The 18,888-nt window shown below is 32.2% G+C and overlaps 2 protein-coding genes across 3 annotated transcripts in view; one reads left to right on the forward strand and one right to left on the reverse strand.

The window, feature by feature from the left end:
• Positions 1-16,467, forward strand: part of LOC129947054 (uncharacterized) — a 41,872-nt gene extending 25,405 nt beyond the window's left edge. The window contains exons 5-9 of the mRNA XM_056057491.1: positions 3,269-3,398; positions 10,857-11,048; positions 15,219-15,603; positions 15,663-15,825; positions 15,883-16,467. Of these exons, the coding sequence (XP_055913466.1) occupies positions 3,269-3,398; positions 10,857-11,048; positions 15,219-15,603; positions 15,663-15,825; positions 15,883-16,341 (1,329 nt within the window). The 3' untranslated portion in view covers positions 16,342-16,467. The remainder of the gene's footprint in view (positions 1-3,268; positions 3,399-10,856; positions 11,049-15,218; positions 15,604-15,662; positions 15,826-15,882) is intronic.
• Positions 1-17,682, reverse strand: part of LOC129947038 (mucin-2) — an 85,684-nt gene extending 68,002 nt beyond the window's left edge. Inside the window, exon 1 of one of the 2 annotated variants that reach the window (XM_056057472.1) lies at positions 17,330-17,682. In XM_056057472.1, coding sequence (XP_055913447.1) covers positions 17,330-17,531 — 202 coding nt within the window. In that variant the 5' untranslated portion in view covers positions 17,532-17,682. The remainder of the gene's footprint in view (positions 1-17,329) is intronic. The other variant, XM_056057473.1, reaches the window with a different exon arrangement.
• Positions 17,683-18,888: the final 1,206 nt, after the last annotated feature.

An 18,888-nucleotide genomic window follows, 5' to 3' on the forward strand; every position in this document is an offset into this window, starting at 1 on the left:
TAACAAATTAATATATAACAAAAGTAAGTAAGCAGTTTAATGAAAGGTTTAATTAATAAAAGATTTCCTTTTCATCCATTTAGTACTTCGTTGGGTACCCCTTGGACTTACTAACTGCCTTAATCCGAGAACGCATCGAGTTAACCAAATTTTAAGTTATGTTTTGGCCAATCTTAGACCGTTCCTCTTGAAGAAAACACTTTAGATGATCTTTGTTCAAAATCTTGTGTTTTCTAATTTGACGGTCGAGATGCTCCCATAAATGCTCGGAGGACTGAGGTGGTGTTTTAAGCTGGGTTTGAACGTTATATAGTAGCCACTCTTTAACAACAGTTGAGGTATGTTTAGGATCATTGTCTTGCTATAAGGTGAATGACCTTCCCATATCCAATTTTCTGGCACTTTCTTGAAGGTTGTTCTTTAAGATATTTAAATAGTCGAACCTATTCATCAAAGAATCAACGAACACTAAAGTATCTACGCCAGATGCAGCCATACAATACAACCCCACACCATAACGTTCCCACCTCCAGCTTTAGAGGTTCTTATATATTCGCTGGATCAAGCTCTGTATTTTTTTTTCTTCAAACCTTTTCACGTCCGTCAGAACCATGGATGTTGAATGTACTCTCATCGGAAAAAATTACAGTATTCCAAAAATCTGCTTTTTTAAATTCATTGGATTTTGCAAATAGAAGACGCTAGTGGCGATTTACTTTGCTAATGAAAAGTTTCTTTGTAATGTTTCGACCGTGATAACCAGATTGGTAGAGCATTCGACGAATCGTTTGGGGATTGCATGACTTGCCAGTTTCATTGGATATTTCTGCTGTTATCTTTGGGGCACTAATTTTCTGGTTTCTATTCACTTTCCTTACAATTATTCAGCATTCCTGTTGAATACATTTCCGGAAGTCGCCCAGAGCGAGGATCATTTTTCAAACTTCCAGTGGTGTTAAGTTTTTTTTATTATTTTGTGGATGGTATATGGACTTTTTTTTAACAATTTTACCAATCTCGCGTTCCGATTTTTATTCCAATTAGTGTCCAATTATCACTTGTTTTAAATCAAGGCTTAGTTCCTTACCTCTTGCAGCTATTTCTTTTAATTAATCCATTAATAATTGTAAACTGAAAAAAAATATTTAAAAAAGAGATAAGCATCTAAAAACACAACAAAAAAAACGGAGTTAACTGCACTAATAAATAATTAACCTTGTAACACTGCTGCTGCTTACTTACTTTTGTGACGTAGAAAACAAGAATGAAAAACAAAAAGTTTTGTTTTGCAGATCAACTAAATGAAAAACGATAAATTTTGCTTCCACTGTGATGTGCATCATAATCACGTCATTTAGAATGCATTTTTTCTCACATTTTTAACGGAATAATATTTTTGTTTAGCATTTGTATAGGACAACAACGAGTGCTTACTTACTTTTGTGATTCACTGTATATCGTCGGCGGCAAAAAATAAAGTCAGTAACAGTTACAATAACAATTAATACCACAAAATAGTTGGTAAGTTTAGACAAAAACCAATTTTAATAACATCTTCAAGTTATCAAACAAGCATGATCTTTCGTTGAGTTCATGTTGACATTTCAGTCATACTGAACGATCTTATACCGAAAACGATTGACGAGACGATAGCGATAAAGTTACGGTAAGCAAATTATTGACGATATCGTTAATGATAATCGTTTTGAAAATTACGGAATGACTCACTCCAAAGTGTCCCATCTCGTTTTTTTGTTAACAACTTTGGTAAAGGCATTAACAAATACGCTTTTCAAGCTTAGATAGCTAAAAAGTGCCTTATAGTAGATCTTAGAAAATCTTAAGATTGTCGGTCAGCAGCCCATATTTTATTCCTTAAGATTATTTTTTGTTGTCAGAATTCAAAGCTCACATGAAAGATTCTCAAAGAAATGGTTAAATTCTTTAGAAAGAGTTAACTGATGCAGCGTCGAAAACATCAATAGAAACAGAGCGTGCCTCTATAGACCGATAAGTGCAACGTTCAAGGGCTATTATTAAAGCTGAGGTCCTACTGTTCGGGCTGTAGAGCAACACTAACCCGGTTAAAAGAATAAAAGTCTAACGACTTAGATGCCTGGGTCATGTACAGCGAATGGACATCAACGCTACAGCAAGGTGTCTTGTGCAACTATTTCTTAACTAATCTAATACTTTGCATAATACATGAAATAATAATAAATACAAAATAGTATATTATATAGTATTGTTTTATGGTGTTTTATGTTTCAAACAGAACTTATGACATGGCTAAGTATATGGCCTGATAGTTAAAGGCAATTCAAGGTGTCCCTAAAAGAATTAATCTTCTGTGAGAAATAAACGATCTTAAATAGTAAATAAATCTTAAGAAAACAGATCACTCAAACTCAAGTATGTTGAATTCATTATTATTACAAACATAATGTTTTAAAAGTTGTTTCACCTCTTTTATTTTTAATTGAGGAACATTTTGTCTCAGAATATTTAATTATATCTTGAGGAATGAGCCTTATTAATATGTAACATTATGTGATATCAAAAAATCTAAGGAAATTAGCACTATAAATTGGCTAACCGTTATGGCAGTTAACATAAAGTAGCTTGAAATTCGAGATCTTGTTCTGACACACTGAACCAACCTGTTTTATGACTCTTTAAAAGTGGTACATCAACTTTTAGTTACATAATTTTATCAAAATGTTAGCAGTTTGTTTTTGTAATTTAAATAGGTATTACATTATATTTGTTATATAACACCAAGTAAGTAGGTACTTTAGAATCGAAAGAAAAGTATCTACCTACTTATGTAGGTGCTTGAACATTATATACTTTTACTTTTCTTTAGACTTTAGTTAGTAATTGGTAGGAGCAACATTCACTTGATGTTGTAATCCAAAATTATTGTAGAGATAGATAACTTCCACCTTATGTTTACACACTTAGTCTGTTATTCTTTCAAGCGTAAAACCACTCTGGATGGACAATAATATAACGTAATTGGATCATAGTTATGTATTTTAACAACAACAATAAAAACTAAACAAAAATGTAACATGAGACAGACTCGAAAGAGTGTGTTTTCAGGAAAATACTATTTTTTTTAAAAGATTCTCCCCCATGTACATATAGACTTATAGACGTAAAGACACAAAGAAACAAATTGACACATTTCTAATTCTCAACATTACAACATTTTTTGTTTTTAAATTGTGTTTTTTATTTTCTTGTCTTTCTTTATTTTTTTTAGCTAACATTGATTGCTGATACTTATTTGGGATCACAAGAAATCGATATACCAGTGGACACGACTTTATCTAGTTTACATGTTAAAATCGATTCATTAATGAGAACAGCAACATTGGAAACTCCAAATGGTGGTTAGTTTGAATATTCACACCTCCACACACAAAAAACACACATTACATAAATACATTTATTTCTATTTTCTATTATTTTTTTACGGTAACCGAAACTAAATTAATTAATACCACATCTGATCTAATTACACAAGAAATAGATACAAATTTGGCCTTTAACTCTTTTTGTCCTCCACTATTTTCTTCTTCTTAAATTTATTAATACAAAATTTAAAAAAATATATACACACAAAAACACTTAACTACACACAATCTGTACATTTTTGTCCTATGTTTAATTTCTTATTTTTTTTTGTTTAACAATTAAATTTATTTTATAATAATGAATGTTTAGTTTTTAAGAGAGCAATTTTTTAATTAATATTATTTATTATTTCTACTATATGCACTTAATGTTTGTAAAAAAAAATCTCCTTAATGTTAAAACAACAAAAATCTAGCAATTAGTTAAAAACCGAAACATCACAACAAATTCAGTTAAAAAAGTTGAGTTCAACAAAAACTTTAAAAAACAAAATCTTAATTTACAGTTTTGTCCTTTTTATTTTTTGTATAATGTATTTTTAAGTTTTAAAACAAAAACGAAGTAAAAACTTATCGAATAATTAACCGTAGTACAAAACCAATTAATAATAATTTTTTATTAATAAAGTTGGCTGAAAATGGGTATATTGCTTCAGCAAGAAAAAAAAAGTTTATAAAACAAAAAAATATATATTTATGTTGTTTATTTTTTATTATTGATTAACATCTTCTACTCTAAAATATATGTACAAGAAAATTTTGTTTTGTCCAACGCTTGATGACTTAATGTACGAGTAAGTATATTCTGCTATTAACTACTTTGTGTCGTCCTCTCTTTTATTTTTTGTATCTTTTCTTTTGTTTTGTGTTATTAACGCACTGGGGATATACTAACTAACAGTAATAGAAATAGAAACCATACAACGGGGTTAGATTTGCAAAACAACAGATCTGGAACAACTTAGAAACCTAAGCACTAAAACAATTGCACGAATGTGTATTTTCTTTTAGTTTAGATATATGTATTAATCTTTTGTTTAGTTTGGTTTTTTTGAGGGACAAATAAGCAAATGGTAAAGTATAACCAACAATCAGAGCTTCTCTCTTTTGAAAATACTAATACTTTCATGATAATCATTTTTAAATCTTCTTGTGCTGTGGAAACACCAAAAAGATTTATTTTATCTAAAAACTTAATTATCTTTTCTATTGTTTTCTCTTGCAAAAGAAGCCCAGTTAGTCCATTTTCATTAACAAAACTAAATAATATCAACGGTAACAGATTGATTGTTGTCCCCAATGGAAAAAACATTATTCCAAATGCACAACTACTCAACGAACACAGCCATCGATATACAAATGCAATACCATATCATCAATATATCAACATTCATAAATCCAGTGGTCCGGTTGGTTTCCCCGATATTATTCTGAAGAACTGTCAACTGTCCTACTCCTCAGGTCTCGTTCCGAGAGGATGGAAAGCTGCATTTGTCCACCCATTCCCATAAAAGGCGAATCTTCCTCACCCTCTATTTACCGACCGATTTCACTTACGTCCCTTCATTCCAAGGTCATGGAAACGCTGATTAATTATCAGCTCAAGAAATATCTTGAAGATCGAAAGCTTCCTAATGACCGGCAGTACGGCTTTCAAAGCAATAGGTTCACTGGTGATCTCATGGTTCATCTCACCGAACAGTGGAGCAAATCTTTACATCGTTTTGAAGAAAGTAAGATTATTGCACTTGATATATCAAAACCATTTGATAGGGTTTGGAATCAGGCTCTCTTATCGAAAATGCGTGCTTTCGGTTTGCATGAATCCCTGCTTCATTGGATTAGTAATTACTTTTCGGATCGTTCAATAGAAGTAGTATTGGATGGATTCAAGTCTGAAAACCATAAAATAAATGCTGGTGTGCCACAGGGCTCTGTTCTATCTCCAACACTCTTTCTCATTTTTATTAACGATCTCCTGTTTGCAACTTCTAATCCAATACATTGTTTCGCTGACGATAGGACTCTTAGCTTTTCATATTCGTTTTCAGACTCACATCCCTCTTCTTCGGATGTGGAATTGCAACGACAAAATATGATAAGCTCATTGAATTCCGACCTAAACAGCATTGTTTAATGGGAATTAAAAAACCGCGTGGAATTTAATGCTTCAAAAACGAAATGCTGTCTTGTATCGTTAAAGCCATTATCCATGGATGGCACTTGCATCAATTAGACTGAACACCTCGATATTGTCGGTATGTGTGTCACCAACCACCTCTTGTGGAATGATCACATTGGCGATGTCGCCAAAAATGCCGCAAGATGTTTGGGTTTTCTAGGGCGATGCAAGAAATATTTTACCCCTTCTGATCTACATACGTCCAAAGCTTGAGAAGTATAACTCCCATCTCTGGGCTGGTGCTCCTACAACTTACTTAAGCCTCTTGAATAGTATTGAACGTAGAGCATTTAAATTAATAGATGATAATATCATCATAAGTTCATTTACTTCGCTTGAACATCGTCGTAAGGTCTCTTGTCTGACCATTTTTTACCGTTATTTTAACGGCTTATGCTCTAGTTAAATAGCCAATATTCAGGAATTCAAAACCCTTTTAAACCCTCTCTCCTCTTCCTAGTGCTCAGACTGTGCCTCTGCATAATAAGGGCAGTAATATCCCGTTGAGTGTGTGCTTATTAAACAACAAAAAAACAACATTTAAGAATAAAATCACATAAGATCCATTTAAGACTCGAATAAATGTCAAAAACCATCCGTAGTAAGTTTCTACTTTGAATTTTATCGGTAATATTCATGTGTAAAATCCTACTATACTATTGGTAGATTTTCCAACAAAACACGGGTAATTTTTAATTTCACCGCATCCCAACCAATCATAGAACCCTTACAATCTTTTGATCTTTCGAAATCTTGGAAGTGTTTTTTCTCTGTTTTCAATTTCTTGCAAAAAGTCATATCTTCTATTTCATATCGGATAAGATATGAGTTTTATTTTACAAAAGATTAAAACTTTAAAGGAGATATTATTCTAATGGAATAGTTTCAAGTGTTTTTTGATAACTTTTTATCTACCATATGATTCATGTTACAAATATAACATATAAATCATTTTGTGTTTAACAAAATGAAAATCAAATTTAATTCTTTCGATATGATCGCTTATTTGATACACTTTTGACAAGCAAAAGATTTGCACTTACATACTTAAGTGGGTCTCAACCAACATGCGTCTCCAGCCAGCTCGGTCCCTAGCTAGCTGTCTCCAGTTTCGCTCGCCAAGTTGGTTAAGGTCTTTACCCACCTGAGTCACGGTCTTCCTCTACTGCGTCGTCCCTCGGATTTGGATTCGAAGACCTTCCGGGCTGGAGTGTTGATGTCCATTCGCTCTACGTGACCTAGCCATCTAAGCCGTTGGACTTAATTCTGCTTACTAGGTCAGTGTCTTCTCCCCCATTCTCCATCTATGCGTACGGGACCAAAAATCACCCGAAGAATTTTTCTCTCGAAGCATCCTAAGACTGTCCCATCTTTCTTTGACAGGCTACAGGCCTCAGCGCCATAAATAAGAACAGGGAGTATGAGTGTCTTAAAGATGGTGATTTTAGATGCTCGAGAGAGGACTTAACATCTCAATTGCCTAAGTTTAAAGAAGCAGCGATGTGCAAGAGTTATTCTTCGTTTGATTTCAGCGCTGCTGTCGTTGTTTATGTTTATAGCATTGCCTAGGTAGACAAAGTCTAATGTCCTTTTTTGATGACAGCATCTACTTGGTCTTGCCCTCATTGACCACTAAACCCATCTTCTTCGCTTCCGTCGCAATGCTCAAAAACGCTGTACTGACATCACGCTTTGATCTTCCCATTATGTCAATATCATCTGCGTATCGGAGTAGTTGCATGGACCTTTGGAAGATTGTGCCTCTAGTGTTGACGGTTGAGTTTTGCACAATTCTTTCCAGAACGATGTTGAAGAAGTCGCATGACAGAGCATCGCCTTGTCTAAAACCTATTTTGAAAACCTATGCTGAGATTCCACTCATCGGGCATGACTTCAGTTTAGATGTAGCTATCTTCACTTCGTCTAGGTCGGATAGGCGGATTTGTTGATCTGCGTCGCCTAGTTTTAGTGGTTCTATCAATCAATTTTCAAATAAAATAATTTTTGGTTTAACACTCATAAAGTGCATTCAATGCCTCCTTCACGCTTTAAAGCCATTACCTTTTATGCAGTATGTTCTTTAACAAAATTGGAAGGTCTAAAAGTTGAAGTTTTATCACAAAATGAGAGTTCTAACGCTTGGAACTTGATGAAGAAATGAGTAAGAATTCTTTTACAGACTAGAACTTTGTCAAAAAGTGCGTAAAAGTTATTTAAAACTGATATCTTCGGGTTTTTGTTTTTTTTTTTCAGTTGTATGACATTAAGTAAAGTCGTGTAGAACATGGGTCTAAATAGCTTAAAAAAGTGTTTTAAGTGCAATATTTTGCTGGTTCTTTTGCTTTGTAGTATATTCAAACTGAAAATCGAGAAATAACTTCGAAATCAATCCAAACATTTAAATCCTACCAAAAATGTGTCTCTTTTTAACCAAAAAAGACTATTATATGAGGTTTTTCTCTTAATGTTTATAAAGTGTTCATATTATGTTGGACTATATTTCTTATTTGAATACACGTGTTTTTTGGAAAATCTATACATAGTATAGTAGGATTTTACACGAATAACAAAAACAATATTCATAGTATGAATAACACCGATAAAAGTTAGAGTAGAATCTTACTAATGGATGGGTTTTTGACATTTATACGAGTCTCGAATGGATCTTATGTGATTTAGTTCTCAAATGTTGGTACGATTGACATTGCATTTGTATCTCGATGGCAGTGTTCGTTGAGTAGTTGCTCATTTGGAATTATGTATGTGTTTTCCATTGGGGACAAAAATCAATCTGTTACTGTTAATAATATTTAGTTTTGTTATTGAAAATGGACAAGCTAGAAAAGATAATTAAGTTTTGCTATGTTTCCACCAAAGGTCTATCTCAGTTTAGATTAAATAAATCTTTTTGGGGTTTCCACCGCACAAGAAGATTTAAAAATGATTATGTTTGAGAGCACTTTCTAAAATGCAAATAGTGTTTCGATGTTGTCGATGCGTGAAGTTCAAGTGAGATAGTTTGATTCGTGTTAAACAATGAAGAACTGATTAGTTCAGCACCACATAAGAATACCTACTGCATGTTTTTTTTGTAATTTTTTACACAATCATGCAAATAATCAGACCATAATACACTATTTGTTAAACCAACTCCTCCACACAGGTTTTTCTTCTCAAATTTCAAAATTCCCGTCGGAGATCGAAATCGAGTCGAATCAAGCTCATTTCAACTCGATTTAGGTATACAAAGAATTAAGGCGATCTTTAACACCACATGTTAATGTAGTAGTCTACGAACAAACCCCCTCCTTGAAGCAATTGTTCAATGAACTTTTTTTCATAGAATCTGAATTTTTAGATGTTTTATTAGTTAGTTTTTTTTTGCTAGTTAATTGAACATTTGATTTTCACAAAACTTTCTTCTATTTTTGTGTTTTTTTTTTTTATTTTTATACTGACAGATCTTCTTTCAGTTGTACTAATTTTTAAATATAAAAATATGGCAAATTTCTCACTTTACTATATATGGAATACCAAAAAAAAGCACTTTAAAGTTTGAAAATATTTAAACTGTTAGTATGATAAAGCTTTTTAATGAATGTTAAACTCAAAAGTAATTAATCCATATCTTCACATACAAGACAAAGCAAAAAGTAAAAAAAATGAGAGACTAGATCTTCCGCAAACATAAATATATCAGTAAAGACCTCGAGAACTTTGATTATGGCTTATGGCGCAAAACAATATCTCGTCTCGTTTTCATTTTATCAATTGAAAAATATTAAAATTGAATTATTTATACATAGCTTTACTCTATACAAAAAATCAATGCAAAAAAAACATAAATGTTCTGAAAACAAATAAAAAAATTCAAAAATATCGTTTGTACATAAACATAAATCTTCAAGATTCAAGGTTTCCATTTTTAAGTTGCGTAGTACAATTTCAAATATCAAATAATTTTCATTATTCCCAAGAACAAATATTGCACTTTTTAAAAGAATATACACTAGAATATTGCACTACAATCATTTGCCTGCCAATTTTTTGTTTTGCTTTATTTTGCATGTCTTTAGTTTTACTGTGGAACAATATGATTCTAATCCCACATTCAAATTGGAAACATTTAGAAATCATTATTTTCTTCAAAAATCATCAATGCCTTCAAATTATGTACCCGTATATACAAGTCAACAGACGGTTTCCCCCCTTTTGTTTTACATCGAACCTTGGACTTGACCTTGGTAACAAAACAATATTTTGTTTTTGTCAGTGACTAATCCAGTCCAAATCCACGTCATATTCAATTGTGTTTTGTTGTACTTTGCACCATTGCAAGAGCATCGTCACGATTCCATGAATGATTTATCTTTTTGTTTTTATTTTATTAATCAAATAAAAATTCGTTCCTTGCCGTTTGTACTCATTTCAATTTCTTGCTACTTCAATTTTCAAAGATAAATAAATTAAAGTCAACATAAAATGAGCGGCATTGATAAGAAAAATAAGATTAATAAAATATGTACACACATTCGTTCTGAATGTAGACATAGGCAATTAAATTTTAGAGTTTGTTGTTGTTATGAAAACATGCGCAACAGACCAATTGTAACATAGAGACATATTTCAATGTATGGATAATTTGAATAACTTTAAAGGTTCCCTTAATCTAATTCATCCATTACAATAAAGAACTTATCATATATTAATAAATTAATTAATTAATTAATGACAAACCTTTTTTGCAATCAAAATTTCACTCCACCGCACCGATAAAAGTGAAATTCTCTGATTTCCTGGGTCGACTTCGACCGTTTCTCGATGTCGTCTTGGGTTTTTGTGGTTCGATAAAATTAAACTCGCACAATTAATAAACTTTCAAAATTTCACTTAAACAAATGATATGCCTTGTATTTGGATGTTGTATAATATTCAAAAACAAAATAATCTTTTGTGTTTTATTTTGTTGCTAATTTATTGGTGTAATCACTTTGAATTTCAGTCGAACGAGAAGAGAAGAAAGTGGAATTTTTGCCAACTTTTTTACTTTGACATTTGACGCAATGTTTGTTTTATTGTTGTTTTTGTTTATATTTCTTTTTCGCGCATGACAGGTCGGCAGTCAGCTGTGCAAACGTGGATTTTTGTTTTCTATTGATTTGTGTTATAAACTGTTATACTAACTTGGAATTGTAAATTCTAAGGTATCGCTTACACTTCTATTAAAAATGTTTTTCTTTGTTTTTCTTTAGATATCAATTTAAAGAAATTGGTAAAATTCAAATCACGTCTTATGGCCCAAAACGATAATCAACTTGATTCGTTTGTACCACTGACCAAGGTAATGAAGTCTACAACATTCACACTAAAATTGGTTCCGGATCTTTTGGATGCGGAATATAATGTTTTTGTAAGAGCCGACCGGAAGCCCGATGTTTTTCTTGGTAAGTTAAGAAGAATAAATTATTAACAGAAAACGTGTGCGTCTCCGATTGAATTTAGAATGAAACTATTCACGAAGAGAGATAAGTTTCTTTTTTTAAAGTTTTTTTTGGTTACTGATAAGAAAAATATTGAGGTTTGATAACTTCTCAACCCGATTCATTGGCATAAGCCAGATGCACACGTCACATGCAGTCATTTATTTATAATTTTTTTCTTTTTTAAAACGTTCAATAATCTTAACAAAATGTGAATATGTTCGAATTTGATATAGGGAATATTAATTAGAGAATAGTACGGACTACAAAAAGTAAACATAGAAATCAGTAGACACCTAAAAGCAGCCGCACTGACGTAGAATGCACGTTGAATGAATCCGAGATAAGAAAAGTTTATTTTGATTTTGAAAAATTTGAGTAATAAAAAAAATAGTAGGAATACTATTCAGTTCAAATGTTAAGCAATTTCAAAGGGATAAGTTATAGTTGTCATTGGAATCAATTCCGAAAAATGCTTGAGTAAATATTTCACTTTTTCCCTTCAAATAGTATCACTCAAAGAATTTTTTTGATACAAAGAATTTAATTGCACAATTATCTTTTTCTAAAAATGTATTTTTCTATTTTTCTTACGAAAATTCATTTTTCTGAACACTCATTTGTGAAAGCACTTTTTCATGACAAGAATCACTCTTGAAGGATTTGTCAATTCCTCGCAAGAGGCAGTACCCGCGAAAATTATTTTTTTAAATTAAGGTGGATTGAACCCAAGACCCCTTGTGTGACAGTCCAAAGCTCAAACCATCATGCCACAGCTACTAACCCGGTTATACCTATATCAGTTAAAATGTTTGTTTTACATTTATGAACTTGAAGGATTTTATCTATGCAAAAGATAATTATTTACAATAAAATGAAACAGTACATTTAAAGCTACATTTGTTCGTAAATACATTTTAATATACTAAACTTTTTAAACAATAATAATGATAGCAAAATGAATGCAAAATTCTATTTCGTTTAACTGATGGCGTTACAATTTTTAAATTGAAATCAACATCAAAAAGGACGTGGGAAACTCTTATTTATTTACATCCTCTAATTTATGGGCTATTTATTACTCTCATTGGTTTTGATTACTGAAACCAATCGTTGGAATATTTTGAAAAGGTCGTTTGTAGCGAGCATTAGGGGCCAGTTATAGCTATCATTGAAATCGATCCGGAAAATTTTTTGAATTGATATTTGACGGTGTTTCCCTTTGATTAGAAATGAAAATTATATAATGATCGATCAGCAATCACACAAAGACTTTATTTTGAGGAAAAAAAAAGTGTAATTGCGCATTTATTTTTCTCTAAAAATTAATTTTTCTATTTTCCGGTAGGAAATTCATTTTCCTGAACAGCTGATACTTTTATGTTCAAAAGTAAAACGAATTGTTCCACTGATTTGTGTCCCAATTTCATACAATTCCAATGACAGATTTCTGTCAGTAAACATTTTTCAATCAGGAATTTTGTTTAATGACAGAAATTTTGAATGATTGCTATAAACGACCTGAAAAAAATTCGAATGTTTGTTTTCAACGATGAAAGCCAATGATAGCTATAACTGGCGCCTTAAGACATTCTGTCATTAAACTAAACTTCCAGATTGAAATCTACCGAAAAATGTCGTTGGAATTGAGTAATAAAGTTCAGCTCTCAATTGAACAAAAAAAACATAACCAACTGTCATATGGACATAATGGCTGAAACACAAACACGCTTCAGCTTCGGCTTCGCCTGACGTTTACGAGTTCAGCCACAGGAATTCAATGCATGCTATCACAATGGAGCTTCGACCTCACGTTTCATTTGACAATCGTAAGGAAAAGAACGTAATGTAACGTAATGTGACTCCAAACGGAAGCTCTAGTTCAATTATCTGAACATTTGCTTTGTCTGACAGCTCATCAGCTGTAAAAAAATGTCAACAAACAAAATATTTGCTCTTTGGAGGGATGAAATAATAGAAATGTCATTCAAAGCAACCTCGAAGCAGGCCTAACGTAACGCAGACGAAGCCGAAGCTGAAGCGTGTATGTGTTTCAGCCATAAGTTGATTTGACTTGATAGTTAGGGAGATTTGTCTTAACAAACTTTCCAGTCAACTTTTCGATAAAGTTGTCTTAGCTTTTAGTTTTTGAACATGTTACAAAGCAACAGTAAACAAACTGTCTAAGGCGAGAAGCTCGATGTCATGATCGGAAGAAAACAACATTTAATGGCGTTAATTTACTGATTGCTATAAACGCTCATCAGTAAAACATTTCATATTCCTCCTGTTTCAAATTTTACTGATAGCTATAACTGGCCTCTTAATTGGAACGTAATTTGTTGGCAGCTGGAAAAGCAGGTATTAGAAACATGCCATAGGGTCCGGTTATAGCTATCAGTAAAATCCAAATCAATCTTTTGCTAGAAATAAATCTGTAATATGTTCAAAAATTAAAAACAAAAATTTTACTGATAGCTATAACCGGCCCCTTACTGTCAAGTCCTTTATGTCGTCTGTATTTGTACAAGCCTATAACCACCTGTCGCAAAAATTCCAATGATTGGTTGCAATGATGAAAACCAACAAAAGCTAGAACTGGCACTTAAGTGAGGTAGCTTAAAAGTTTTTTTTTCAAAATACATCGAAGCAAATGTTAAGTTTCTATGATCCAAATTTTATAAATTTGAATGCAAATTCGTTTCTTTCAAAATCAACTTTAAACCGTTAGATCAATTTTATTTCCATGCGGAGCGAGAGTGTACAATCGAGAGACTGTTTTAAGTGCATACATTTATTTGTGAAAAGCTAAAAGGTAGAGCGTTAGATTTAAAGCTCCAAATGGACAATATTTTAGTTTGAGTTTCTTAAGGTTTTTCTTATTACGCCTTTGAAACAGATGCGTTGTCAAAAACTAAATAAATTATGGTATTAAGATAATTAGTTGTTCGTTTTTGAGTTACATCATGAAACAAATACTTCGCATAACCTAAAAAGATTGTTTGTTTTTTCCTTAACAAAGTGTCTTCATTGGACACTGTATTATGGAACGCAATGCTCTTCATGACCATGTTGAACGAAGTTAAAAAAATAGATAAATATTTTTGATACCTTTGAGGTAACAGTGATGAAAATAGCACGCAAGTGTTTTTTTCAAAGCAGTTAAATGATAAAAATCGTTAGGTTGATGCTGAAGTAAATAATATTGACTAAATTAAACTTAACTTAAATCATAAATAAAAATGTCTTGGCAGAAGTACAGAAAAACTGTATAAAAACCAAATTATATATAAATATATACCGTAAAAAAGAATAGATCCAAGTGACATTTTGTTTGGCCAACCAAGTCAAGAGAACTTTCCTACTGGTCTGTAATCAATTTGGTTTGAACTCTCTTTTTAACAAAATCTTATTTTTAAATGTCTGTTTTTTGTTCAAAATCAAATTAATATTACAGCTGTGATCTACATAAATCATATGATAAATAAATCCATACAAACACAATTCTACGCTTCCCAAAAAATAAATAAATAACAAAACTTCAAAAGTTGTACAAATAGTTCCGCCGCAATGGGGTGAAAAAGTGTTACCAAAATTTACTCAAAATTTTACGGGACCTTAGTTTGTGAATACATATAAAAGTTTTTTTTCTTGGTATTAAAAATATAATATCCACGCAAATCCACGATTTCTATGGTTAAAACTTTTGATATAAAATAAAATCGTCGCTCCTGAAAATTTACAAATATTGACATAGAATTCTGTGTCGCTAGGGCGACGAATTTGGAACTAACTTTATTAGCTTATTAGAAGTTTTAACAAGTTAATGGAAAAGGGTAGTACATTTAAAATAAGCTTCCTTCAATAAAAAATGTTCTTCTACTATTCCGAGTGAGACTTATGTTAACCGGAGTCAACTCACAAAAAATGTTGAACTGCCACGGATTTAACTCTTGCATTTGATTCTCTACCCACTCTTTTTTTTACTTTTTTTTCTGAAACGTCTTTTTTGAAAATAAATTTATTTAGTAAAGCTTATAATTTATAAAATGGACCTTACACTTAAGCTATCAAGTCTTAAACACTTAACTTTATGGCTAAATTTTCTGCATAATTTTTAACCTCAATTCACAGATGATATGATTAGACGCCTTAACTATGGCTACATAAATGGCTTACCCTATACTCGTGGAGGACGTGAACACATTATAACAACTCACGACAGTCTACGGTTCCCTGAAGAAACCTCTGATCTAGATTCGGAGATATTTCCTAAGCTTTCAATCAATGATACGAAAAAGAATAATATATTAAATGCAAAACAAACAACATTGGCTGGAAGCGTTTTGAAGCAAGGCGTAACTAAGATCGATATGGGAATTCATTCGCAAATTCTAGTAGCACCTGGAATGTTGGCAAGTTTGTTCTTTGAGGTGACAAATCTTCGAACTGAGCCAATTTTCCATAATATACAAGTTACCGATGAACAAAGATTCCTAAGAACACTCGATCCTCAAAGGTAAGTATTTAAAAAAAATTAATTCTGTTTGATGGTGTTTTTCGATCTTTTTGTTGTAGTATATTTTTGCCGGCTGGACAAACTACCACTGTTACAGTGACAGTGCTTATACCCAATTCCACACCCCAGGGAACGAGAGATACAATCAAATTCACCTGCCTTGGATCGGGACAAGTATTTCAATCGGTTGAACTCAGAGTCATAACCACCATCGATGCTGAGGTAATCATATTCTAATCATTCTCCGATTGGCTTTCAAATATAACATTTATTTTACAGGATACAACTCCTCCGAGTGTCACATGGCAATTTGGAAGCAGATGTGACAATGTCCGCACCGACACAGCGGCCTGTTTCGAAAAATACTGGTCGCTCGACATAGTTGCCCAGGATTGGGAAACTGGACTTCTCCGCCTACAATCCACACCCTCTGGATTGATTAATCGCAATTCTTTCACAGTCGGAACCAATCAACCACTTCGAACAACCTACTCCGCCAATTGCTGTCAGCCCAAAGTAACACTGATTGCCTACGATATTGCAGGAAATCAAAAGACTTACAACATAGACGTTAGGGATATGGTTCTATCGGAAGCATCTATTGCAGCAATTGTTCTGGGAGCTTTGTTATTGATTCTATTGATAATTTTAATTGTCATTCTAGTCATGTGGTGTTTGAAACGAAGAAGAGCATCACATGATTTGCATTCCTACAGATCGCATTCACAAATTCGATAAATTGGAACAGGAAAATGGAAGATAAAGACAAACCTCGTATTTTTATCAAGCCATTGAAATAAAGTATTGAATTAGAATAAGGGTGATGGGTTTAAAAAAAAAAAAAAAAACAAAGAAAAACCTTGCCAAATAAATTTAGGAATTTAGGTACAAATTTTCAATTATTTATAAATTATATTTTTTTCTAACTTACATAGTTTTTTGTTATTATATATTTTATACCTTAATTTGTTTATTTAAAGAAAAAATAATTATTTATTCCATTGATGCAAATCAAATAAAAATTCTGTGCATTTTATATAAAAAACTTGTTTTTGTTTTGAAAAGCAAAATGCAGACAAGTAGGAACAAGTTCAGAGATAAATGATGAAATGTGTTTTAATTAATTAATATGTTGGTCTCTTTTGCAAACATTTGCATATTAATTATAGTAGTTCCGTAAGTGAGAGTTATAAGATTTGTTGCTTAACAAATCATATGAGAATATGTTAAGACATACGCTGGCTAAACTTATTAGAATTTAATCAAATCTTTTAAGAACTTATCTGGGAAATACACACATACTATTACTAAAAATGGAACCTTGAAACTTGAAGAAACTAATGAATATGCGGAACCTAGGTTAGGAAACGTGCTGGATGGTAAAGAGAACACACTTAGACCAGCAGGTGGGACGTTGTGATAATGATTTAAGGGGTCTTCCATATAGTAAATGTTAGAGTTTATCAAATCACTGGGATCTATTATAGAAGAATTCTTCTATGTGGAGTATTCGTTTTTGTTATAGGTCCGGGCATGAACATGGAAGAAGAGAAACTGTCTTCTCCTCTTCTTCATAACAACATTTTCTTCTGTTCGATAGAATTTTTATTTTACCTTATCAGTTCGATTGGGGTTCCTTATAGGACATAATCAGCAACAAGTACCCGCCATAAAGATTGAGATATGCATATATAAACTACAAAATTCAAGATTAAAGTTCACTTACCGCGACTAACAACAACTGGTGTTGGATGAACTATTGGAGGAGCAGCTGGTAAAAGAAGCGGCTTATTATGGAAATCATCAAATGTCAGTCCAGTAACAGAAGCACTCAACAACGGATTCTTCACAACACGTCCGGATGTTAGAAGAGGTGCTGCTGGTGTAACTAACGAGGACGACGTGTCACCTTTTGATCGTTCTGACATGATTTTTTTCGATTGTTTGTTGGTTTAGAGAATTGTTTTGTTCAACAAAGCACTTGGATTTTTGGTTACGAGTTGGAGATGTTGTTTGTAATCGTTCGAGTTAAATAATACAAATTTTATCGAGTGAAATATTTAACTGGCCTAGTAAATATAAAAACAAATAGGTCAACTTTTTAATAAACTTTAGATAAAATTTAATACTTTGCACGTCATTTTGACGTATCAATGACAGAAACAAAAATAACAGGGATGTATAGGAGTAAGAATGACAAAGTGTTATACTAAAGTTGTTTTTGGTGAAGTGATATTTTTTGGTGTTCAAGGCTTTGTGCGCACTAGGCAACCAAACTTTTTATTTGCTCTTAATTCCACTGCATTGACATATTACAGAATACACCCTTAGTACATTAAGAGAGCTCTTTCCATTACCGCATCACGAATTTCCTTCTGATTTTTCCTACAGTTAGGTAGGGGTCTCAATAGAACATGTTTTAAATATTAAGGCGAGGAAATACCTTTAAGTTGGACTTAACCCTATTTTCATGTATTTCATTTTTGAACCTGAAATAAGTTTTTTTGAATTGATAGCACGGCGTACTAACAGCTTCGGATCACTATAGGATTTGAGGTGGATGCAAAGTGTATGCCAAATACTTCTTGCATTTGAGCACTAAAATCAAAGAAATCACCAACAAAAGCAATTATGCAAAAGCAATTATGGCAACACTGAATAAAAAACGGAAGAAATGTCAAAATCAACCATTTTTGCATGTTTTGTGTGTAAAAAACTGAACTCTGAAAATTAATTTAAAATAGGAATAAATGTTTCTTCGCTCTAAAATTGCTATTGTTATTATTTATTTGCACATATCTATCAAATAAAAAAAAAAAACCCGAGTCGAAATTCGTGCTGCGGTAATGGAAATTGGAGCCGAATTCTTGTTCATCAAATGATTGAGTTTAATACATCGATATGTCACAATTTGAAAGGACAAAATGTCCTTAATTTAAAACCCATTTTGACATCTATAATTGGATTTAAATGTATCTGCATGTGCATAATGCACAAAAGTAGAGGGAGGTGCATATATGTATATGTTACAACCTAAAATTGGGAAAGAATGGTAAGTCTATTTACTTTCTATAAAATATTATAACTTTATGACAGTGCAGTGTTGTCACAATCTTTAACGAAAGTGTAATAAAATAAATAAAAGAACATAACAAAAGCTATATAAAATACTTTCGGACAACCAAAAAAGAAAAAAGTGGGTTCTAGTTTGTAACACAGTGTTTTTCCATAACGTCGAAATGATAATAAGAAGGAATTTAAAATTTTGTATATAGTAAAACCACA

This window comes from Eupeodes corollae, chromosome 2 (assembly GCF_945859685.1).
Source record: "Eupeodes corollae chromosome 2, idEupCoro1.1, whole genome shotgun sequence".
In the NCBI taxonomy this organism is placed as follows: domain Eukaryota; kingdom Metazoa; phylum Arthropoda; class Insecta; order Diptera; family Syrphidae; genus Eupeodes; species Eupeodes corollae.